Raw genomic sequence first — 26,525 nt, 5'->3', positions numbered from 1 at the left:
GCTAAGTAAAAGAGGCCAGACTCACACATACTGTGTAATTCTACTTTGTGGAAAAGGCAAAACTGTAAGGACAGAAAATTGATTATCAGTTGCCAAGGGCCAGGAGTAGAGGGGACAGTGCTACAATGCGGGGGATGGAGATCTTCGGGGTGACAGGACTGTTCTATATTTCAATTGTGCTGATAATTACATGCATGTATGCATTTGTTAAAAATTCATTGGGGCAGGCATGGTGGCTCATGCCTGTAATCCCAGCACTTTAGGAGGCCAAGGCAGGCAGATCACCTGAGGCGTTCAAGACCAGCCTGGCCAACATTGTGAAATCTCGTCTTTACAAAAATACAAAAATTAGCCTGGCATGATGGCGGGTGCCTGTAATCCCAGCTACTCGGGAGGCTGAGGCATGAGACTCACTTGAACTCAGGAGGCGGAAGTTGTAGTGAGCTGAGATCATGCCACTGCACTCCAGCCTGGGCGAAAGAGCGAGACTCTGCCTCAAAAAAAAAAAGTTCATTCAGTTGTACACTATAAAAGGTGAATGTTGCTTAATTTATATTCTATCTCAATTGAAAAATAATCAGAAAAAAATACATTGTTAAGTCACATTGGTAACTCACAGAGTTCAAAAGGTGTTGATTCTATATACAGCAATTGAGCCTGGTTAAGAGGATACAGAAGAAAGGATCAGTAGCTTATTTTATGTAGTTTTATAAGCAGATTTATAATTTCCTGATTTATAATATCCTGATGGTAGCATACTGTAGTACCAAACAAATATGAAGGGAAAAAAAGCAGCAAAGCAATAAAGACAGGATAGTATCACAAATGGAATTTTTATAGGGCTATAAAAATATTTCAAAAGATAGATGTTTAATGTGGAGGAATGATGGGTGGAAAGTATTGATCTGAAAGAGAATCAGAAAGGCAATCTGTTATATAGATGGAGGGAAAGACATTACCTAGTCACTATAAAAGGAAATGGCAGAAAATTCCAGAAACTTCAGATCACGCAGACCATGTAGAAGAGAGACATAAAAGAGGAGAGAAGACAGGCTGCGCTGTGCAGGCAAAAGCGTGCAGTCTTTTTATCATAAGAGTAAGGGGATCCCAGAACACAGTAAGACACTGACAAGGTAAGTAGACTGAAGGTTTTGGTCAAAGCTGTATTGTGTATATTCCCCTCTGAGTTCCTCGACAGCTAACAGTCCCAAATATTAGCGTTATGAAAATAAAAAGCACATGCAAAGGCAGTAAACAGAAATTAGAGACACGTGGTCCATCTCTTTCCCACTAAAAGAGTGGCCCATGAAACAGCAACACCTGAGAGTTTTTTTTTTTTTTTTTGAAAAAGAAATTCTTGGGCCCCTCCTCGAACCTATAAGGAACAGAAACCCTACAGGTGGAGCCCAGTAATCTGGTTTTCACGTGCTTTCCAGGTGATTCTTATGCCCACTAAAGTTTAGAGCCGATGGCTGACTCCCCGCTAAAGAAAGGTCTGAGAGAGATTTGAAAGGGTTTATATTTCAGGTCAATAATTGCATCACAAAGGAGAAAATCTTGTAGGGTACCACCACAGATCTGATGCATGCTCCGTCACACTGTTCAAGCTGGTGTTGGTAATAACTCAGGTATTTGCATGACATGGTTGCCTCACCTTTTTTTCACAAGTCAGAAGTACTACATCATAGAAACCATGGATGAAAAACTCCCTCCTGCACCCTAAAGGGACCTGATGTTGGTGCAGCCTAGGCAGTCTGTCACATAGATTTCTCCTTCCAACTGTACCGCTTATTACTAGAAATACTGGAGCTGCCCAAAGAGGGAAACTGACAACATGCCCCTCAGTGAAGAAAAACGTCCTTTCAACATTTAGGAATCCTGAGCAGCCCTTCCACCATCTATTCACTGATGATGACAAAGACCATTAACTTACGGTGATGGGGTTTGAGAAAATTTTTCAAGTGGGATCAAACACAGATATTACACTATGTGTTGCAGTGTTAAGGAAATTACCTACTCCAATTTATTCATGTAATATTTTATTCACATAAACATAATCTAAGAATTAGTTAATTCAGATACATTTAATAAGCACACAGCTAAACGTTGATTACTCACTTAACATTTTTCAGTTGTCTAATTTTTTCTTTTTTTATTCTTAGTTTCAGTCGTCTAATTTTATAAGACACAGTCTTTGCATCTAAGAGATTACAATCTAGTGGGAAAGATGGACAAATAAACTGGCAATTAAATATGGCAATTAAAATAACGGACAATTTGAAGCTGTAAAATGAATAAACCTAGATACAAATTAGAGTTTATAGTACAGCCACATGACAGACAATCAATCACTCGGGTGATTTTAGGGCAGGTTTGTTGAAAAACTGGTCTTAGAGCTGAGACTTCAATGATGAGAAAAATTAGTAAGATGAGAATAGAACAACATTACAGATAGAAGAGCATGTTCAAAGGCCCGAGGTTTGAGATCAGGGCATGTCTGGATACCACACATGGTTAAATATTCAAACCCATGCATTGTACTCATTTTCTAAATTATTTCTAGGCCTTAGTCATTACTGAAGACTTAACTGAAAAATAGCTTAATTCTGTACCATTCTTCTGTGTCTAGAAGAATGGGCGATAATGTTTTTATACCTAAAGTTATCATCTTTCAACCCATCTACTACAAGAACTTCTTTCGCCTCCCTGCTTCCAGTTCTGCCCTCCTACAGTGTATTCTCCATAAAGCAGCCAACATGGTTTTCTTTTCTTAAGTAAAATAAAATCACTTCCTTTCCCAGCTTAAAAGCCTTCAGGGGCTCCCACTACACTGGAAATGAAATGCATTCTGGTTGCCACAGTCTCCTAATTCCTCTACCTCATGTCCTAGTTCTCCCCTTTTTAGTTACCCCATTCCAGCCAAATATGCCTCCTTTGGCCCCTTAAACAAGCCAAGCCCCCTGGCCTTAGTACTGACTGTTACTTCTGCTTGAATCTTCTTCCCCCGATAGTCTCACTACTGGCTCCTTCTCGTTATTCATCTCTCTGCATAAATGTCACCTCCTTAAAGAAATATTCCCCAACCAATTTATCTACAACAGCAATGCACCCCATGTTTCCTGCATATGCCTTGTTTACTTTTTTATTTTCTATCTTTATAGTAGACTGTCAGCTCCATAAGGGCAGAAATTTTTCCGTCTTTTTTACCACTGTGTCCGTAACACCTAGACCAGAGCTTGGCACATGGTTGTTGAATAAATGAATTTTTTAAAACCAGCTGATAAATATTTATATGAAATATTTAACTATCCTGTAACTTATCATATAAATTATATGTTTATTATGTGTTATAGATGTATAATACAATATAATTGATAATACTAACATATTGATTACATATTATATTTATTGTTAACATATATTGTGAATATACATATAATCATATGTATCAGACTTTACATTCAAAGTGATGGTGCTAAATTTACTGCATTCAAAGTTCTGGAAAGAGTCTCAAGAATTCTATGTTGATTCTAGCAGAACTTTACATAGTGATAATATATTGTGACTGAATATATAATATACATATATATGTAGACATGCTTATATGCTCACATATATATCTATAATACATTTATATTATATATAATAGTATATATACTATAAAGGATAGCAAGAAGTTACTAATAATGCCTAAATTAACACTATACATATACATAACATTAGGCATATACATAGTATTAGTGCCAATCATAATCACAAATGCCATAATCCTATATGTTGAAATCCTGAAAGATCAAAATCCTTAAAGTCAGTCAGCTGTGGTGGCTTACACCTGTAAGCCCAGCAATTTGGGAGGCTTAGGCAGGAGAACTGACTGAGCCCTGGAGTTTGAGACCAGCCTGGGCAACATAGCAATACTTCATTTCTGAAAGAAAAAAAAATTTAATTAAAAAGAACTAAAAATCTCTAAAGCATAAAATCCCTAATGTCTAAAATCCTGAAAATCGCAATCCTGAAAGATTAGAACTCTGAATGGTAAAATCTAGAAAGCCTAATTCTGGGGATGGGATTAGTGCATGTTTGGTTGTCTGCATGATGGTTGCATCATGTTAGTTGCATCACAGTAAAAAGAACTATTACCTTGTTATTGTCTTTATTTGGAAGTGAATTATGCTTGAAGGAGATGCATACGGGTGCCAAATTGACAGGGCTGGATTTGTGAACTTAATATTAGGTATCAATTTGACTGGATTAAGGAATACCTAGAAACTTGGTAAAGCATTATTTTGGGTGTGCCTGTGAGGGTGTTTCCAGAGATTACTGTGTGAGTCTGAGTAGACAAGATGGGAAACATCTGCCCTCAATGTTTTGAGTGTTTCAGAGACGTAAAAATGCAGCCAAAAGATACAAGAAATCTCCCCTGCCAAATTATTTAATCTGTATCTTCACATATAGTGACAAGCTTGCCTTCAAAAAATGTCCTTCTTTTGTAACAACTCAATGTTTTTTTAAAAAGGGAGGAAAAAGAAAAAAACAATGACCTTCATCAGGGAATAAGAAGAATTTTTTTTAAGATACAGGGTATCGCTCAGTTGCCCAGGCTGGAGTGCAGTGGTGTGATCATAGCTCACTACAGTCTCAAACTCTTAGACTTAAGTAATCCACCCACCTCAACATTCCGAGTAGCTAGAACTAACTACAGGTGCACACCACCATGCCTGGGTAATTTTAAAATGTTTTGTAGAGATGGAGTCTCACTATGTTGCTCAGGCTAGTCTCAAACTTCTGGCCTCACTCAATCCAACTGCCTCAGCCTCCCAAAGCACTAGGATTACGAGCATGAGCCACTGCATCCAGCCGAAAAAAAAAAAAAAAAAAGAATTTGAAAACCTCAGCGACCTTCTGAATGAAAGACACTTACTGATATAGAGGTTCCTCCCATGATACAAAACACATTACATGGTGAACTATTCTTGGTTAGGGATATGTCTGTCAGAGAAGATAGACTTCTTATATGTATTAAACTACTTAATCTAACAAAGAAAAACCAGTGCATGCTTCAATTTGGCTACTGTTAGGCACTTTCAAAACCATCTCCACTATTTGTTACCAACTGCATACAAATCATGCCCCTGTTGGATCTCAAAATTCTAGAACTTATCCACTCATTTAAGTGTGAATGACTGGGCAAAAGTGAAGCACTTTATAAAACACTTATTTGAAGATTTGGTGGATGTTGCAAAAGAAAATAGATTCAACTGAATCCCCAAATCATAATGACAGATTTGGAATTAGGTACAATCATAGGTGTGACCAAAGCTTCTAAAAGTGAGTTTCAAGATATCACTAACAGAGTTTGTTTTTTCCATTCAGCCCAATGGAAAAATTTAGTGGAAATTTTAGATGAATCAATTGGTCACGAGATACAGCAATGATGAAAACTTCAATTTAAAAATGTGTCATTTGTCTGCATTGGCTTTCCTTCCAGCTAATGAAATTTCAAGAGCTTTTAATGAAGTGAATCTGCATTTGCCTGAAGAAACCAGCAAAGTTACTGACTGGTTTAAAAACAGTTACGTGCATGGTAGGATTAGAAGACGTACAACAGCGTTGTTGTTTGATCACAGTATCGTTTGCACTGGATTTGTAGTCTGTATATGAGTGCATGCAGAATGAATTTCCACGTACGCAAAACAAAGAAGCACGGCATTGAAGATGGAAAACCGCAATAGGGGACACTCGTGTCAGTGTATGTCAGATCATATAAGAATTTCAAAAAGAGCAGTGCCATGTAGAAAACGAATGTAAATGTATTTTCCAAAAAGAGCCACGTCCTTAAAAGAAAAAACAGCTATTCATCATGATAGAAGACTTCAAAGTATAGTTAATGATTGTGAAAAGTTGGCCAATTCTTATGAACTACCTCCATGCAATTGCCTATAATCTATCACTGTAATATACTTTTTCATATGTGAAATTTTCTTTTTATTTTTTTTAGGGTTTTTTATTTTTGTCCCCACTATTTAAAATTGCCAGGATTCATTTTTACAATTTGCCATGTTATGTATTTCATCCTCACATCATCTCCAATCTTGGAGGCATAAACTGTGTAAAGACTTTTAGAGTTCTAATTTGTTTTATGCTTTTTTGTTGTTGCAAATTTGACTCTACAAGTGTCACCACAACGTTGACTTAGTAAGTACTGTGCATGTATATAAAAATGTTGAAACTTCCTTAGTAAATGATGAGATGTCCTTTTTGTATATTTGCATTTATGAAAGATAAAATTTCTTGACATCTTGGCTTTTTGAGTGACTGCATGTACAGTGGTGATCCATCACAATTTTTGATCAATCTCATCAAAAGTCTTAGGTTGTCCATCAAGGTATTTCAGATGACCAGTTACAAAACTGGTTGCACACAATTGCCAACCATAGTGATGTGCTTTTATACATTTTGCTTTTTGACCTACTTCCTTATGAATATAGTTCATTTGCTCATAACTCTTATACTCATGTGACTGTCATCAGTATACTTAAGTATGTACAGTTACAAAAATATATATGTTATTATTGCCTATCTTCTTGTGTAAAGTGGCCTAGGAAGTTTCTGTTGTGGTTTTATGTTTCTCAAAAACATCTCCTTTTTATTTATTTATTTATTTATTTATTTATTTTTGAGATGGAGTCTTGCTCTGTCACCCAGGCTGGAGTGGAGTGGCACAATCTCGGCTCACTGCATCCTCCAACTCCCAGTTTCAAGTGATTCTCCTGCCTCAGCCACCCGAGTAGCTGGAATTACAGGCGTGCACCATCATGCCCAGTTAATTTTTGGATTTTTAGTAGAGATGGGGTTTCACCATGTTGGCCAGGTTGGTCTGTAACTCCTGAACTCAAGTGATTGTCCACCTTGACCTCCCAAAGTACTGGGATTACACATGTGAGCCACCGCACCTGGCCTGAATCCCCTTTTTAATATGTTAAAAAAAATTAGTATTTTAAATAATTTTTGAATGATTTTTTCCAGATTATATTTTTAGGATTTTGATTTTTCAGAACTGTGATTTGGGGGATTTTAGACTTTAGGGATTTTGATGTTTTGGAATTTCAACATGCAGGATTATGGCGTTTGGGATTGTATCTTTCAGGATTATAGCCCAAACATACATAGTATATACATAATAAAGACTTAAAAACCACAAGACTTTAAAAATAAATAGTTAAATTGGTTGTTTTGTAGAATATACAGGATTTGGGGTTGGAAACTGGAACAGGATATGGTAGTCGTTGCTTTTCATCACCAGCTTTACCATACGACTTGAATTTTTTTGAATCCATGTGCATGTTAATTTGATTTAAATTTTCAAAGTTTTAAATTTAAAAGCATTTGAGGCAGGGCATGGTTGCTCATGCCTGTAATTCCAGCCCTTTGGGAAGACAGGGCAGATGGATTGCTTGAGTCCAGAGTTCAAGACCAGCCTGGGCAACATGGCAAAACCCCATCTCTACAAAAAATACTAATACAAAACTTAGCTGGGCATGATAGTACATGCCTCTAGTCTCAGCTATTAGGGAGGATAGGGTGGGGGAGGATCAATTGAGCCTGTGAGGTTGAGACTGCTGTGGACCATGATCACACTGCTGCACTCCAGCCTGGGCAACAGAGCAAGATTCTGTCTCAAATAAATAAATAAACAAATAAAAGCATTTTTAACCATGAATGGTAAGGACACACACATACATTTATTAAACAAATCTTAAAACAATGGAGCTACAGGATGTCATTTAAGTTTGAGGCATAATTTTAGGTTAAATTCATACAGCTTGACAAACTGGGTGGATAATAAAGGTGTTACCCATTGCTTGAGGCAGTGATAGATGGAAATAAACAAGGCTAAGATAAATTATATACAAAAGATTCAATATGAACTTAATAGAAATGTAGGTTGTCTTGGTTACGGATCCAGTGTTTTGTGGTAGAGACCATAAACACCTTGCAAAAAGATCACGATCTTTTTGTAATGTGTCTTTTTGTGTTACTACTTGGAAAGAAACATCAAATGTAATAATTGTTTAGAACTGTATTTAATATATGAATGTCTGTGGCAGGCACAGCTAGTTGCATACCCCAAATCCATTCTCCCATTCTTCCTTTCTAACAGAAACCTGATTTTACGTGGGGCAGCAATGTGGCAGTAGATGTTTCCCAGACTTCCTTATAATAGGGATGGCCAATGAAATGTAAGCCAGGTCACTGAGTGGGGCTTTCAAGACGCTCTTCAACAGTGGCTGATTTGGCCAGGGATGGTGCACTGGCACCCTTTCTTCTCCTAATCCTGCTGTGAACATTATGATTGGAGCTAAGCAGCAATCTTGAAACCTTGCGGGAGCGGCCAAGGATATCAGAGACTTTGGCCCTGACTTCCCTGAGGAACTTTAACATGCCAAGGGATGGAGGAAAAAGTGAGGAATGGAGGAATGAGGTGGGGAATGGGGGGAATGAGGTGGGGAATGGGGGAATGAGGTGGGGAATGGGGGAATGAGGTGGGGAATGGGAAACAACTGGTAAAAGGAAGGAAGGGTGATGGAAATGTTCTGGAATTAATGGTAATGCTGCCAAACACTGTGAATATACTAAAAACTACTGTATATTTAGTGTTATGAAATTATACCTCAATTTTGTTGTTCACATACACACACACACACACACACACACACACACAGAGAGAGAGAGAGAGAAAAGCAGAAAGCAGGACTGTGCTGTGTAGTCCTTCCTCCCTCTATTTGTAGAACGGGCAGTCATTATTCAATTTGGCTTACCATACAACCTCCCTGACTTTTTCCTATCACTCCATACCAAAGTAACTGCAGTGAAGCTCCTCTCCAAGTACTGCAAGTAGAATTAAATGACCGTACTCTCTCCAGATTTTACAACTTATTTCTGCAGGAGAAAGCATCTTTCTCTCTAGCAGAAGTTCCTTCCGTGAGAGGGAGTATCGTTAGTGTGACATTCCTGGCTACTTTCTACCCTGCCCCTGTCACAAGGACATGATGCAGTGACTCATCTATTGGGTAAATTTAGAAGGAGAAACATGCAAAGCCCAGGCATGTCCTCTTCTTCCTCCTGCTGGGAGCAAGGTACCCACAGGGATCATTCTTCTGGCTCTGACCTAGAGCAGCCTCCCTGTGCCTGGAGTTGGGGGTGGCCAGTGTTTAATTCTGCAGTATACGTCATTATAAAGTCCACTTATCTGCAGATAGACACCACATTCCTAAAACTCTGCTTTATTCTTTGTCTTCCTTGTCAATAACTCATACAATGAAGAGGGGTGTTATTTGTTGTGCACCTCAAACTACAACCCTTATTTCAAAGCCTTGGGAGGAATGTGTGTCAAGGAGTCTCAAGACTTCCAGCCCATTAACTCTGCAAAGCAGTGAACTATGCAGGAATCAACTGCTCAAAGTTTCATAAGCCACCTGGAATGTTCCCAGAGTCTTTCTAAGAGTCCTGATTCCTAGTGTGAAGCATACTGCACAACAGATAGACTTCTTTTTTTTTTTTTTTTTTTTTTTTTTTTTTTTTTTTTTTTAGAGAAAGAGAGAGAGAGAATAGGAAGGAGAAAAAAGGAAGAGAAAGAGAGAGAGAGAATGGGGAGGAGGGAGAAGGAAAAGAAAGAGGGAGAGAGAATGGGAGTATTGCTTTCTTGCCCAGGCTAGAATGCAATTTAGTAATGGGTATTGAAAACCTCTTTTATACTGATAATTATACTTAATGATGTAATCAGGAAGGAGTAAGGGAAGAAGATAACAAACAAACAGCCAACCAATATTTAATTTAAACCTATGAAATGCTATGCGATTACTGAGGAGTGATTTACTTCCAATTATATAGTCACCTTTGGAATAGGTGTGAGGTGGTAATGTATGTTTTGTGTATTTGAAGTGGAGAGTACTATAAATATTTATTAAGTTTACTTGTTCCGGGTCTGAGTTCAAGTTCTGAATATCCTTGTTAATTTTCTATCTCGTTGATCTATAGAATCGTTAGCTCTTCTTGTTGCATTGATCCTTTTGCCATTATGTAATGTCATTCCTCGCCTCTTTTGATCTTTGTTGCTTTAAAGTCTACTTTATCAGAGGTGAGAATTGCATCTGCTGCTTTTTGTTTATTAGTTTATTTTTACTCTCTGTTCAATTGGTAAATCTTCCTCCTTCTCTCTGAGTCTTTGTGTATTGTTTCATGTAAGATGGGCCCGGATGCAGCATACCGATGGGTTTTGGCTTTTTATCCAATTAAAATATATGTAAGTTTAATACCAGCATTTGATGCTAGCTGGCTGTTTTGCCCATTAGTTGATGTGAATTTTTTATTGTGTTAAAGTTCTTTGCTTTTTGATATATTTTTGGAAAGGCTGATATTGGTTGTTCCTTTATATGTATAGTGCTTCTTTCAGAAGCTCTTGTAAAGCAGGCCTGGTGGTGGTGAACTCTCTAAGTACTTGTTTGTTCGCAAAAGATTTAATTTTTCCTTCGCACATAAAGCTTAGTTTGGCTGGATAGGAAATTCTGGGTTGAAAGTTCTTTTCTTTAAGGATGTTAAATATTGGTCCCCACTCTTTTCTGGCTTGTAGGGTTTCTGCTGAGAGATCTGCTGTAAGTCTGATAGGTTTCCCTTTATGGGTAACCTGAACTTTCTCTCTCGCTGCCCTTAGTATTTTCTCCTTCATTTCAACCCTAATAAATCTGGCAATTATGTGCCTTGGGGTTGGTCTTCTTGAAGAATATCTTTGTGGTGTTCTCTGTATTACCTGGAGTTGAATATTACCCTGCCTTGCCAGGTTGGGAAAATTTTCCTGAATGATATCCTGAAGAGTATTTTCCAACTTGGATTCATTCTCTTCATCACATTCAGGTACACCTATCAAACATAAATTAGGTCTTTTCACATAGTCCCATATTTCCTGGAGACTTTGCTCATTCCTTTTCATCCTTTTTTCTGCATTTTTGTCTTCTCGTTTCATTTCACTGAGCTGGTCCTGGACTTCTGATATCCTTCCTTCCGCTTGATCAATTCGACTGTTTAAACTTGTGCATGCTTCGCGAAGTTCTCGTGTTGTGTTTTTCAGCTCCATCAATTCACTTATATTCTTCTCTAAATTGTCCATTCTCATTAACATTTCGTTAAACCTTTTTTCAAGGTTCTTAGTTTCTTTGCATTGGGTTAGAATAAGTTCTTTTAATTCACAGAAGTTTCTTATCACCCACGTTTGGAAACCTGCTTCTGTTATTGGAATACCGGTGTAATCTATTAAGCCTTGTTCCGTTACTGATGAGGAATTGCAATCCCCTGTAGAGGGAGAGGCATTCTGATTTTGAGTATTCTCTACCTTTTTACGCTGGTTTCTTCCCTTCATTATATATTTGTCCGTCTGTCGTCTTTATAATTACCGACTTTCTAACTGGGTCTCTGACGTCCAACTTGTTGATTCCCTGCGCCGAAATCTGAGCAATCCACTGAGCCGGCCAAAACAGCGGTGTTAAGATTGATGGTGCTTTTCTGCCCGGGAATCTCCGGACTCTGCACCAAGAACTGGCGTGCTAAGGCACCAGCAAAACCGCCACGCCGGCCACAAGAGTCACCCTGGCGACCCGTGGAGCTCCTCCACTGGGAATCTCGTGGTCCGTGAGCAACTAATATTCGTCTGAAAGTGTGGCGTCCTCTCGTTCTTTGCGCTTTCACTGGGAGGTACGTGCCCGAGCTGCTAATCATCAGCCATCTTGGATCTCTCTCCTAGACTTCTATATAGAAAGAAACAGTGGATGTGGAGACATTTTTCTGTACTTTATCAGTGGTGGCTGGAACACAGCCCTCTTGGGACAGGACTTCTGTAGATTTATCTATGGGCTTTTGTGGCCTCCCTACACTTTTTCCACGTCACTTGCTGAAGAGAAGGGAAGTTGATATGACACATGCAGGTTTTTTTACAGACACACTGCTCCGGAAACTGGAGCAGACACCAGCCCCTTTGGTGATGAAAGACTCCAACACAATATGCTGCTCAGTCAAGGTCCAGTCCGCTACAACTGCACCTCACTTTGTGGAAAGAGGTGTCAGTGAGAAACCCTGAGGGGAATGTTTGCAAAGTAAATCATACTTTGAATTGACAAAGACACACTGATATTTAAAGAAACCTATGATGAGTTTTAAATGTCAGCATCTTTTCATGTAAAACCATATTTTTTATGTTGTAACCTATCAATTCATCCTGTGATCTGACTGCATGTGTCAATTTTGAATGCAATTTTGAATCTACATGCTACCTTAGACTGTAAATATCTTTAGTTGTTACAAGGCTTTCCTTTATGTGGAATAAAATTCTGCCTCACTTAATCTTTTGCCATCAGTCCAGGGTCTGTTCCCTGGAGCCATATATCATGGCATCTTTCAAACAGTTGAAACAGCCATCACACTAGTATTTCTTCTCCAAGCCAGCTATCCTCAAGCACTTCAATTTAATTCAGTTCACTTCTGAAGTCTCCACTAGAGGTGTAGGGAATATGATGTCCCCACTAGAGCCCTTTAGGGGATATAAAAACAAGCCACCAGCCTGACCTTCAAAATACTGTTGTTATTGTCTAGTAAGAGACACATACATGTGTACACAGATAGCTGTAGCTGAAAGCAGAATGATTAAAAGGAAAAACAAGAAGTACAACTATAAATAAATGCTATAGGAACAAAGACAAGTGAGGGAATTAGAGTTAACCATATTTCTGTTTCTTGATTTTAATGGAAATACTTATATTTTCAACTTCTAAAACACAGCTTTTCCATTTGTCTACAGAAGGAAAAATGTGTACATCTAAATCATGCATTATCTGACAAAGCCATTTAATAATTCATCCAAGTTTTCATTTTAGGCAATATTCAAGAAATGTGGTATTCATCTCAGTGACAGCAGCAGGAGATAGACAAATTCCTAGGCAGACAGGGACGGATCCCCAGTGAAACCTGACCTTCAAGTGAAACCTGAAACTGAGTTGCCAGTTCCAGGTGGAGTCCATGACCAGAGTGAGAACTTCCTTGATGCCTTTTAGCCAAGTGAATGGTGCTTTTTCCAGGCCCACCCAGGGATATACCCCATTCTGAGTCCATAAAAACCCCACATTCAGCCTCACAGACGGCTACCCACTTTCAGGCCCCCTCTCACACAGAGGGCAACCCACTTCGGGTCCCCTCTATTTATTGAGAGCTTTTCTGTCACTCAATAAAATTCTTCTCTGCCTTGTTCACTCTCGAGTGTCCACACACCTCATTCTTCTTGGTCATGGGACAAGAATGTGGAACCCACCAAATGGCAGGTGCAAAAAGAGCTGTAACATGTGCTCCTGCTCACCGAGCTACAGTGGTGAAAAAAACCACTGGGTGCCAGCATGCCCCCATTTGCTGAGCTGCAGGCAGCAGGACTCAATGAGTTGTAACATGCTCCCATTCACCAAAGCTGCAGGCAGCAGAAATGAACGAGAACTGTAACACTTTCTGGGACTCAGACCTCAAGATTCCCCAAGAAAAAGCTGTAACACCCCTTGAGGCTCTGTGGTTGCTAGCATCTCCAAGTTATTAGGCTCTGCCATGTCCCCCTCATCCAGACACCAGCACCCAAGGTAGAAGCCAGTCATGGCACTCCTGGACCAGCTGTGGGCTCACTGCAGAGCCAAGGCAAGTGCAGGATCCAGACCAGTAGCACGAGCAGAGCGCAGCCTGCTAGGTCTAGTGGGCAGAGCAAGCCCAGCAGGCCCAAATGAAGCCTGGGTGGAGGCGCCACTGGCCAAGGAGGTTTTCCACTGGCAAAGTGGCACTGAAAGAATTCTGTGTCATCAGTACTCAAATAAGCTACTCTTATTCTAAAACTGAGTTAATGCTGTCAAAAAAAAAAAAAAAAAACTCCCACAAGTTTCTAAGCACATGTAAACCAATAGATTGTCAAAGTGCATTTCTGGGAATGTCATTAGTATTCCCCAGAGAGCTGGTAAAGCATCAAAGCATCTATACACAGCATAATCAATTTCCCTTTCAAATTTTCAGATTATATTATCCTAGATGTCAACATAATGAAACATCTATACAAGCATTGTAAGCCAGGCCATAGTTACAAACACTCTAAAAGCACAGAGGCTCCATCCCCAGCTCTCTTAACCCTCTCTCAAAGCCCTCAATGCAAGAGAATTTGGTGGGGAAAAACGTGGAGCTTCTTGAGAATGTGAAGATTTTTTAAAGTAGAGGATGAAAAGAGAGAGAAAAAATGAGTAACTTTAGAGTGGAGAAACCAAACACTATCACAGGCAGGTAATCAAGGTTAACAGCAACAGTGATAAGTCAGATTGACGGTATACACCCTTGATAGGTGTGACAAGAGCAGCACTTTACCGCTGTGGTCATCCTCCCAATATCCCATAACAGCAGTCTTATCAATATCAGACAAATCCCAATTGGGGAGCATTCTACAAAGTACTTGAACTCAAAGTATTCCTTAAAACTGCCAATGTCATCCACAACAAGGTAAGTCTAACAGAATGTCACAGCCTCAAGGAGCCTAAGAAGGCAAGGAGGCTAAATGTATCCTGGATGGGATCCTGGAACAGAAAAAAAGACATTAAATAAAAACTAAGGAAACCTGACTGGGCATGGTGGCTCACACCTGTAATCCCAGCCCTTTGGGAGGCCGAGGCAAGTGGATCACAAGGTCAAGAAATCAAGATCATCCTGGCCAACATGGTGAAACCTCGTTTCTACTAAAAATACAAAAATTAGCTGGGCGTGGTGCCATGTGCCTATACTCCCAGCTATTTAGGAGGCTGAGGCAGGAGAATCACTTAAACCTGGGTGGTGGAGGTAGCAGTGAGCTGATGTCACTGCACTCCAGCCTGGGCGACAAGAGCAAAACTCTGTCTCAAAAAAAAAAAAAACCAACTAAGGAAACCTGGATTAAAGTATGGACTTTAGTTCATAATAATGTATCCATATTGGCTCATACCAGTTGTATGGTCCCTATACTAACAACACATCATTTTTGGTTGGAAAACGTTTTCTACAATAAACTCAAGTAAGCCAATTTAGTTCATTGATCAATTTTCCATACAGGAAAGTTAAAACATTTTCCATTTTTCACGTGTTCACTTTAATGTCATTGAAACCATTTTCATTGGGAATAGTTTCCAGTAAAATATTTTAATGATGATTTTATCAATCCATATTTTGTCCATATTAAATGTTCCCAACTATAAGTTCTTCCATTGCAAATTTGCTTTCATAGCCATTATTTCTAACAAGCCAGTTTTCACTAAGATTTTACCATTCCATATTTTACTTATTTATTTTATTTTATTTTTTCTTTAGAGACAGTCTCACTCTGCTACCCAGGCTGGTGGCTCCTGCCTATAAGACCAGAACTTTGGAAGGCCGAGGTGGGAGGTTTACTTGAGGCCAGGAGTTCAAAACTAGCCTAGTCAACATGGTGAGACTCCATATTTACAAAAAAAAATTTTAAAGTTACTTGGGCATGGTGGCTCATACCTGTAGGCAGGAAGATCATGTAAGCCCAGGAGCTCAAGGCTGCAGTGAGCTATGATCCTGCCTCGGTGACAGAGTGAGACCCTGTCTCAAAAAAAAAAAAACCAAAACAAAACACTATCAAGGTTTAAAATCTCAGCCCCACCTCTTAACTCACTGTACACCTGGGAAAGAAGTTACTTCCCCATGCCTCAACGCCTTCATTTGTTAAATGAGGAAAACCGTTGCAGTTACAGGGATGAGGATTAAATGAGACAATGTATGTAAGATATTGAGTACAGAGATTGGCACATTCTAAATTGTCAGGGCATGTCAGTGTTGACGTGTGTAAATATGTGACGGTTAGTTTTTACTACATACTATGCCTTGATAAATCAATAGAGGGCATGTACTCTCTTCTATTTAACATACCACAAACTACAGGAATTATTGCCCTAAAGTTGGCTTTTTAAGCCCCATTATTTAGGTATAGTACATTTCTCTTTTCCGTATTTTTACTGCTGTTCCAAATTGATTATATACTGTGTTATCACCATGTGTACAAAAGTGGAATTGTATAGTTAATATAAATATATAATGTAATAGCAGAAAACATCATATAATGGGAAAGCACAAATTTTAAAGTCAGATAGATGTAGAATCAAATCCCATTTGTCAGCTAAAGGCTTGTCCAAGTTACTGAATCTCTGTGCACCTGTTTTCTCCTTGTTAAAACAGGAATAAGGCATGCATCTCAAAAAATTGTGATGAGGATTAAGTAAACAACACTAAAATGATCACCTAAAGAACACCCACAATAAATGTCATTCATTCTCTCACACACACATACACACACACGCATAGTCCTTAACTACTGCCATCTCTCTACAGTGGACCATTCTGTCAGGTGATCTGTGCCACCACTTCCGTATTTTACATTATGTGTTTTGGTGACTTATTGTGGCAGTTTTTAAAGCAGGATACCTTACCCCTGGGTGCACTCAAAGACTATCTAAAGAGTACAGACCTATGCATAATGTTAAGGGAATCAATTTCCAGATCTTCAACTTCCACATATATTCTTTCCTAAAATTGACTTGAGACTCCTTTCCTACCTCCCTTTGCACGATCACCCTTTGAAAGAAAGGTCTCCTATTATCCCAAGTGAAGTAACTCAAATAGAAAACCAAATATTGTATGTTCTCATTCATAAGGGGGAGCTAAGCATGCAAAGGCATAAGAATGGTACAATGGACTCTTGGGGACTCAGGGAAAGGGTAGGAGTGAGTGAGGGATAAAAGGCTACACATTGGGTATAGTGTACACTGCTTGGGTGGTGGGTGGACCAAAACCTCAGAAATCAGCACAAAAGAACTTATTCATGTAATCAAACACCACCTGTTCTCCAAAGACCTATTGGAAATAAAATTTTTAAAAAAATGATCTCTTTACAAAAGGCACACTTTTACCCATTCTTTTTTTTTTTTTTTGAGACGGAGTTTCGCTCTTGATACCCAGGCTGGAGCGCAATGGCGCGATCTCGGCTCACCGCAATCTCCGCCTCCTGGGTTCAGGCAATTCTCCTGCCTCAGCCTCCTGAGTAGCTGGGATTACAGGCACGCGCCACCGTGCCCAGCTAATTTTTTTGTATTAGTAGAGACGGGGTTTCACCATGTTGACCAGGATGGTCTCGATCTCTTGACCTCGTGATCCACCCGCCTCGGCCTCCCAAAGTGCTGGGATTACAGGCTTGAGCCACCGCGCCCGGCCTTTTACCCATTCTTAATCTTACTCTGGTACACTGCACCAAAGTGTAAAAAACTCTAGAGTGCCAAATACAAGGATAATTCAACTCTTCCTCTAGCCAAGATTTCATAAACACCCCCAGCCTTCTCATGAATACATTTCTGGCTGAGTGCAGTGGCTCACGCCTGTAATCCCTGCACTTTGGGAGGCCAAGTGCAGGAGGATCACTTGAAGCCGGGATTTTAAGACTTGCCTGGGCAACAGAGACCCTTTCTCTACAAAAAATAATTTAAAAACTAGCCATGCGCAGTGGCGCAGGCCTGTAGTCCCAGCTGCTTAAAAGGCTGAGGCAGATCTCTTGAGCCCAGGAGTTCCAGGCTGCAGTGAGCTATGATCCTGCCCAGGAGTTCCAGGCTGCAGTGAGCTATGATCGTGCCACTGCACTTGCTCCAGCCTGGGTGACAGAGCAAGACCTCATCTCCTAAAAAAATAAATTTTAAAAAATACATTTCTAACACAAATTTACCTTTAAAATTTAATAATGTTTATCATACTGTTTGTATTATTTTCGTCTAGTATTCTAATAATAATATCAATAGAACTCCAGACAAAAAAAAAATTTGATACATGGAGCCTTATTGTCAAAGGAAATTTTTAAAAAGCATTTCATTTATTCATACATATGAATATACACACATATACATAGTGTAGAAAAGTATGATAGAGTAAGCAAAAAAAAAAAAAAAAGTCCTCAAGCAAAACAATGGGGTAATTCACTGGGAGAAGAGGAATGAAGATCAAATTCAAAGAGGAAAAGAAATAAGTAAAATTTCCCAATGTCAAAGGGCTTTATTGTTTCAAATGAAGATGGTGTATATTAAATCACTACCGTATTTATATTCCACTGAATAAATTTCAGAGTGATTTAATATTTTGATTTATAAACAGCAATAATTACAATAATCCAGACGTTACAAACTTTGCAACTATTTAAACTTAGGATGAAACAAAAATTAAGTAACAACTGAATTCTTTTAAGAGCTACACAGGGGTCTAAAAAGAGTCTGACCTCTGAAAAGTTAACCTTAACCCATCGAAGTGTCCTTCCTAAAACTCAAGTCGAGCCCAGGTAATTTCAATGGCAAGCAAGCAAACCACTAGTGCAAAGACCCTCTTCTTTCCCTCTTCTTACCCAACTTGAACCTTCCCCTCTGTGCCGCACACTCCCGCCTTCCCCTCTGTGCCGCACACTCCCGCAGCCCCCAGCACCCCACAACCGCCCGCTTCTCTTCCTCAGCAGTCCCCGCTCTCCCCCTCCTCCTACTTCCCTCCCCCTTTCCCTACTTCCGCCCGTCCCAGTCCTCTGGCGCAAGCGGGTTTCGCCTGTTTCCCCGCTGCCGCTGCTGTGTCATGGCTGGGCGGAAGTCCCTGCCACCACGAGAAAAGGCATACTTTAGGTGGGAGGCGCTTCTTACAGCTTTCTCCCCTTCTCCCATAACCTTTTTGATCTCCCACCGTAGAGGGGTCCCCTACCCTGAACTCTCCCGAACACCTCGTAGTCCACGGATGTGAGTGGCCGGGCGGTAGACATGGCGGCGGCGAGCCCTCTGCCGAGGAGCCGGAGCGGGACTCGGGGCGCGGCAACTGCGGCGGCCGCGAGAGGGAGAGGGCACATGGGACCGCTTGGCGCACCCCGCGCCTGTCACCCGTCCCGGACGCGAGTGCGCCGGGGTCACGCGTCGGAAGTGGCAAATGAGACTGCAGGGCCTGGGAGCGAGGGCTGCCGGGCCCCAGGCATCCTAGGCCTACTTTCCCTGTCTCTCTTCCGGACTGGGGAGGATCCTCTCCACAGCGCTCCCTACCATTTAATTGATCAAGGTGCTAAGTTCTCAAAGTTTGTAAATAAAAGCCGGATGCTGTGCCCAAAAAAGAGTTGCTTCCCTCAGCTTTATTAAAGTGTAATTGACAAAAGTTGTGTGTATTTGTGGTGTACAAGGTGTTGTTTTGATAGATGTGTGCATTGTGAAATAATTAAGTCAATGAAATTAACATATCCACCGCACCATTTTTTAATGAAGAGAACATTTAAGATCGCTCGTCAATTTTTAAGGATACAATACATTAACTACCGTCACCATGTTAGACAACAGATCTCCAGAACTTATTATTCACACTAACTGAAACTTTGTACCCTTTGACCAGTATCTCCCCGTTTCCAACCCTTTTCATCCCCCTATCCCAGGTCCTCTGCCCCGCTCCATCCCAGCAAGATTTGCTTTTGAAGTCAAGGGCCTGCCTGTTGAGTGGTTGAGAGGTAATAAATTACTTATGAAATCTTTGGATGACCACCAAATCCAGAAATTTGGGCCAGTTTTTAAGATGAGGTCTGCATCATCTTGAGCTCTTCTGTAGTGTCAGGAAGGAGTTGGGCCTGAACTCACATTCTAAATATATTGTGATATTTTCTAGGATAAGAAACTTTTTAAAAATATGAAGTCTTTTATGCTAGTGGAAACAGAAAAAAGAAAAACACTGTAGTCATCTTGTCTGCTGTTCAGTCACAGTTCGGTTTTTGTGTGTGTTTTTTTTGTTGTTGTTTTGAGACAGAGTCACTCTTGACACCCAGACTGGAGTGCAATGGCACGATCTCAGCTCACTGCAACCTCCACCTCCCGGGTTCAAGAGATTCTCCTGCCTCAGCCTCCCAAGTAGCTAGGATTACAGGCGTGTCCCACCATGCCCAGCTAATTTTTGTATTTTTAATAGAGACAGGGTTTCACCATGTTGTCCAGGCTGGTCTCAAACTTCTGACCTCAGGTTATCCACCTGCCTCCGCCTCACAAAGTGCTGGGATTGCAGGTGTGAACCACCGCTCCTGGCCTTTTTTTTTTTTTAATGGTCTTGATTATTTATCAACATCCCAATTGTCTAGAAGGTTAAGGCTGAATTTTATTTCCTGGTGAGCTATTAAAAAGTTTTATTATTGGCTGTGCTTAGTGGCTCACGCCTGTAATCCCAGCACTTCGGGAGGCCGAGGCAAGTGGATCATGAGGTCAGAAGTTTGAGACCAGCCTGGCCAACATAGTGAAACCCCTTCTCTACTAAATACAAAAATTAGCTGGGCGAGGTGGCAGGCGCCTATAGTCCCAGCTACTTGGGAGGCTGAGTCAGGAGAATTGCTTGAAGCCGGGAGGCAGAGGTTACAGTGAGCCAAGATTGTGCCGCTGCACTCCAGCCTGGTGCCTGGTGAAAGAGCAAGACTCTGTCTCAAAAAAAAAAAAATTTTATTATAAAACAATCTACCACTCCAAAGGATCTGGATACAGCTATTGATACTCTGCCACCTTCTAGAATTCCAAATCTGTTTACTTGTGAGAATTTGGATTTCTCCACTTATTTGTTGGCCTCAATACCTTTACGTATTTCTCTGCATCTAGCCACAGAGTTAAAATAATCCACTACAATCTGATTCAATATACTGTGCCAGTTCTATTAGGGAACACCAAAAATTATCTAAAACTTGGTTAGAATGTGGGTACGTTGTATTGGAGTGAGCATAGAAAGTCAACACCAAGACAAAAGTATGCCAAATTGCAGGGTCTTTATTGCCAGCGGCCACGGAGGACTCACGTCTCTCCAACCCGTGGCCCCGACAGGAGGGTGTCAAGACCTTTTATGCCCGTAAACCACCTTGGGGGTGAGGGTGAGGGGTGGGGGTGAGGGCTTCAGACATTCCAAGGTCCAGTGGATTCCATAAATCACCTCCTGGGCGCAGATGAGGGTGAGGGGCTCCGGACATTCCGAGGGCCAGGGGACTTTGGATATTCCGATTGTTACTTAAGTGGTTTACAGAAGTCAAGATAAGTGTTAGTTTACACATTGTCTGTGTATGGGTGGAAATTACAGACCTTAGTTACTTATTACAAGTCACGGGGGCCAAGATGGCGTGGGTTTGGACTGCTTGCCTGTCACATTTGGGGTTACACAGAGCAGTTTGAACAGAAAGCCGAGGTATGGTTGAGGTACGCAGTTTTATGGGGCTTTTACCATGTCACAGTTAAATCATTTTTAAAGTAAAATGTATTTTGGAGATGCTGATGCAGTTAATTTATGTAATGAAGGTCTTGGTTTATTGCAGATATTTCACAAGTTATCTCTTCCATCTCCCAGTTTACTCCATGCAGACTCTAGATTCAACATAAATTTTAAGTCATTCTTCTTAATATGTTCAAAATAGAACCTAACGTCTTCAGCCTCCACTACCTGCTTCTGCAAATCCTGCATTTAAACTATAGTCAAGACACTCTTGGTTATTCTGCTGTCTCAATAGAGAGGTTTAAAACAAAGAACCTCTTCTCTTGGGTCCGCTCTATCTGGAATGCCTCCCCCTTCTCCAAAATCTTCTATCCTGCTCGGTCACCTCCGTGAGTGGTTACCAGATTTTATCCTAGTTATTTAGTGTGTCTTCCCCACTAGTACAGTCACCATACTGGTGGGTTCTGTGTCCATAGATTCAACCAACCTCAAACATCTAGATATAGATAGATATATCTTTTTAAAGCATATTGGCCAGCATGGTGGCTCACACCTGTAATCTCAGCATGTTGGGAAGCCGAGGCTGGTGAATAGCTTGAGCCCAGGGTTATAGACCAGCCTAGAAAATACAGTGAAGCCCCACCTCTATAAAAAATACAAAAATTAGCCAGGTGTGCTGGCCTGTGCCTGTAGTCCCAGCTACCCGGGAGGCTGAGATGGGGAGGAGGATCCTTTGAGCCCAGGAGGTGAAGGTTGCAGCCTGGGCAATAGAGCAAGACCCTGCCTCAAAAAAAAAAAAAAAAAAATCTTTACTGAATAAGTGCAGACTTTTTTTCTTGTCATCATTCTCTGAATAATACAGTGTAATAGCATTTACATTGCATTAGGTATTATAAGTAATCTAAGAAATGACTTAAAAGTATACAGGACAATACGTGAATGTATGTTTCTATCAGGAACTTGAACATGCCAGGATTTTGATATCCAAGGGGAGTCCTGGAACCAACACCCTGCAGATAACAATGGACAGCTATACTGTATCTTCTAAGTAGTCACTGACGGGGGAGGTGGACATTCTCCTTTTCTTAATCAATCTTTGACTTTTCTCCATATTTACCCAAGAGTACCCCTGCCAAGTATTAGGTAGGTTTATTTGAATTTTACAAGTGCTATAGCAACAATTGACATTTGCTTAGCTGAAAAATTTGCTGTGTCTGCCAACAGTCTAACATTAGCAAACGGAAATTTTTATGTACCATTTCAGCATGGATTGCCAATAATATGTGAGTCTAAGTCTTTAGAAGATTTAAGCAAATGTTTCTAATATATGTTTTAAGTAATAATAGTATGAATTCAACTTTTATTCTTCTTTTCCGTGTTTGTCTTTCCATTGAATATTTTAATAAATCATATTAGGTGAATAAACCACACATTTACCTACTGAGTCCATGTTCACATTCAGGCTGCTTCTCATGTTTCACTACCATAAAAAATATTGTAAAGAAAATATTTATGCATGTAGCTTCCTTCCCACATATTTTTAATTGAAGTTAGAATATCAAATCAAGAGTATAAGCATGTAATTGTTCTTGACATATATTGCCAAACTGTTTTTCAAAGGGCTGTGCCAATTTAAATATATTACTACTAACTGATTAGTATGATTATTTGGCTTTTTATATAAACAAATGTATGCAGGTCCTTCACATACAATGCATGATTGAATTATATGAAAAGCTTTGGTTTTGTAACCTGAGCAACAGCTTTGGAATAACTAGGCTTTGTGTTACTACTGGTTGAAATTAAAACCTGTCAGAGAAAGGATTCCCTTCTTCAAACCCTTTAAGACAATTTGTTTGTGATCTAGAATCATGTTTAAAGTAATACATAGAAACGGAAAATTCTGCTTATATAATATGACTGTAAAAGATGACCAGGCACCAGAACCTGTGAAATAAGGATAGATAATACAGTCTCTGTGTCCAAATGACATTTGAACTGAGGAGGTCCTACCTGTGACTCTTGAATTCATCACCACATAGGGACATTTGAAAGTGATTGCTAGGGTTGTTTGTCAGAAATTTGATATTAAAATATGATTGATTTCAAGGACAAGCAAAATTACTTTATCCATCAACATATTTCTGTCCTTGAAATATTTTTGTAATCATTATGTTGAAAGTGCAGGACCCAACAGGATACAAATTGTTAATTTCCACAAGGGAAAAGGCCTAAACAAGCCATTCATTGATCACTGTGGAAGGAATACTTTATAGGTAAAAATAAATGCTTAATTATTCCTAAACTGGATTCAAAATTATTAGACAGCAGACTGTTGGTCAACTGAGTAAGTAGCTGGTTTCCCAGAAGAGGCTTTACTTTTATTACAAGTTATCAGAAAATTGCTTAAGCGTTCTATCAGCAAAGAATAATTCTTTCCAGAAGAAGATTCTGTCCCAGGTTTGAACCAATTTTTCTTTGTCACTATCCATTTCACTATTAAAAAGTCCGAAGGATATGGAACATTAAAGCTTCTTCCCTCTCCCGGCTTGGTACTGAGTATGCTGAAGTGAGAAGAGGGCATGATTGGTCTTTCCACTTGCCTTAGTTACCCCCTGCCTAGCTGAAAATGGAAAGAAACAAGTACTTTTGAGGTCCATTTGGGCTCTTTGGGATTGGTGAATGTTCAAAGCTGATTAATTATTTTGTAGGATTCTTTTTGTGGGGACTCAGAGCTTCACCCCACTAAGAATTCCTGACTGCTGCTCCCTTGTTAGGCAATTCCGGTTCTCTCTGCAGCCTCATCCCAGCTTGTATTAAGTGCCCCATCCCAGCTTCTGTATTAAATGCTACACCTCCAACCTCTTTCTGCTGAAAGAGACTAGCCCCCAGCAAGAAGGCCATCTGGATGGGATCCATTTTAAACTGACTACAGGACCACATCCCTCCCTTCCATCACATCTAGTTGTGGAGACTCATATCTCTGCCCTACCAGTAATAGAAGTCACAGATTGCTCTGAACTCAACCACCTCTCTGCTCTGCTTGGCAGTCATTTTTCAGACATCTCCAGCCATACCCTTTCCTCTTTCTTTTCTTCAGGTATGGATCAACCTGTTTATTCTAGCTCCAAGGGGTAAACACTGAGTTCTCAGAAAGGTTTTCTTAAAGATTGTCCTACTGGGCTTCGGGTGAGGGGGAGACATCTTGCTTCTCTCTCTCACGGTGGGAGGAAAAAGCCACAGTTCCCCAGTGCTTTTCCCCAAAGAAATGCTCTAGAGCCTGAGGTGGGCGTCGGACTAAAAATCTTAAAATGCTTTTTAAATGCCCCTTTTGCACAACACAACACAGCACAGGGAGTTTAGCACCTCATCTCAAAATGTAGCTATAACTATGGTTTTTGGTTCCATCTCAGGTCTCAGTCCTGTTTTTCAAATCAACAGAATTCAATACATAAACCTTGTTTGGACCCTGATTTGAGGACGTAAACTTGAACAAGACATTTTTTAGACCATTGGGGAACTTTGAACATAGGCTGACTATTAAACATCACAGAATCATCATTAACTTTGTCACTGTGATAACGGTATTGTGGGTATATTTTTAAAGGCCTTATCTGTTAGAGGCATGTACTGAAATATATAAGGGTGCTATGATATAATATTTGGGGCTTGATTTAAAATCCTCAGGGGTTGGGGGCAGGCAGGACACTTTCTAGATAGAATAAACCTGGAAATGATGATAGTTTTGAAGCTGGGTCTTGGGTAGATGGGGATTCATTATATTATTCTCTAATTTTGTGTATGTTTAAAATGCTTATGTGAAGTTTAAAAATAAAATTAAAAATTGAAGAGAATTTCTTTTTATTCTACAAAATGCCTGACTAGTAATCCTCAAAAGTGTCAAGGTCATCAGAAACATGAGGAGCATCTGCGAGGCACCTAAGGAGACCTGATGACTAGATGCAATGTTGGTATCCTTGATGGGATTGCAGGACAGAAAAAGAACTTTAGGTAAAAACTGAGGACATCTGAATAAAGTATAAGCTTTAGTTAATAATGAGGTATCGATATTGGTTCATTAATTGCAACAAATATACCATTTATCACTAATGATGGTACAAAATACTATTTAATAATATGAAGATATTAATAATATGGTAGCTGGATTTGGGGCATATGAAAACCCTGTACTATATTCACAATAATTTGCTAACATCAGTAATTGTCATAAAATTAAAATTTTTACTTTCTAAAAGTTTATTTTAATAACCTATTATATGTTTTAATAATATTTCAAAATAATTTCTCAATGAGTGCATGAGTAGATTAACTATTTCAATATATGGGCATTTTTTTTTTACTCTTAAATTTGTTTTATTTCAATAGGTTTTGGGGGAACAGGTAGTGTTTGGTTACATGAATAAGTTCTTTAGCAGTGATTTCCGAGATTTTGGTGCACCCATCCCTCAAGCATACTGCCCCAGTATGTAGTTTTTTATCCCTCACCCCCTCACACTCTGCCCAGAGTCCCCAGAGTCTCCAAAGTCCATTGTATCATTTTTATGCCTTTGCATCCTCATAGCTTAGCTTCCACTTACGGGTGAGAACATATGTTTGGTCTTCCATTCCTGAGTTACTTCACTTAGAATGATAGTTTCCAGTTCCATCCAGGTTGCTGCGAATGCCATCGTTTCATTTCTTTTTATGGCTGAGTAGTATTCCATGGTGTGTATGTATACACACACACACACACACACACACACACCATGGAATATATATATATACACACCACATTTTTTTTTAATCTACTCGTTGATTGATGGGCATTTGGGCTGGTTCCATATTTTTGCAATTGTGAATTGTGGGCATATAACTTAAATTTCTAGTCAACTCTGAAGTCATGCTCAGGCAAAGATAGGACCTAACAGCCTACTTTCAAAGCACTAAAGCAGATCTTAACTGGCATAAAGAAGAACAGGTAGATAATCAAATATACTAAAACCTTTATTAATGAAGAGAATGTGTTACAGAAATAGTTCATTTCCAGAGGAGGAAATAATATAAAATGCCTAAGAACACATCTAGAAGTAAGGAAAAGTATAGGAAAATACCATTATAATTAGCATTGAGTCCTTTAGAAAACAGGAAATATGCATCTGAAGGTATTAAATGAGAAAAAGGTAAAGTTAAAATTA

The 26,525-nt window shown here is 39.7% G+C and overlaps 1 protein-coding gene across 4 annotated transcripts in view; it reads right to left on the bottom strand.

Moving 5' to 3' along the window:
* The window catches only part of ACYP2 (acylphosphatase 2), a 191,564-nt gene extending 172,594 nt beyond the window's left edge, over positions 1-18,970 (bottom strand). For all 4 annotated transcript variants that reach the window (XM_064364092.1, XM_012477218.2, XM_064364093.1 and 1 more), the window contains exon 1: positions 18,829-18,970. In XM_064364092.1, the coding sequence (XP_064220162.1) occupies positions 18,829-18,970 (142 nt within the window). The remainder of the gene's footprint in view (positions 1-18,828) is intronic.
* Positions 18,971-26,525: the final 7,555 nt, after the last annotated feature.

This window comes from Aotus nancymaae, unplaced genomic scaffold (assembly GCF_030222135.1).
Source record: "Aotus nancymaae isolate 86718 unplaced genomic scaffold, 86718_ANA_hifiasm-v0.15.2.pri h1tg000057l, whole genome shotgun sequence".
NCBI lineage: Eukaryota > Metazoa > Chordata > Mammalia > Primates > Aotidae > Aotus > Aotus nancymaae.
This window is presented reverse-complemented; position numbering and strand designations above follow the sequence as displayed.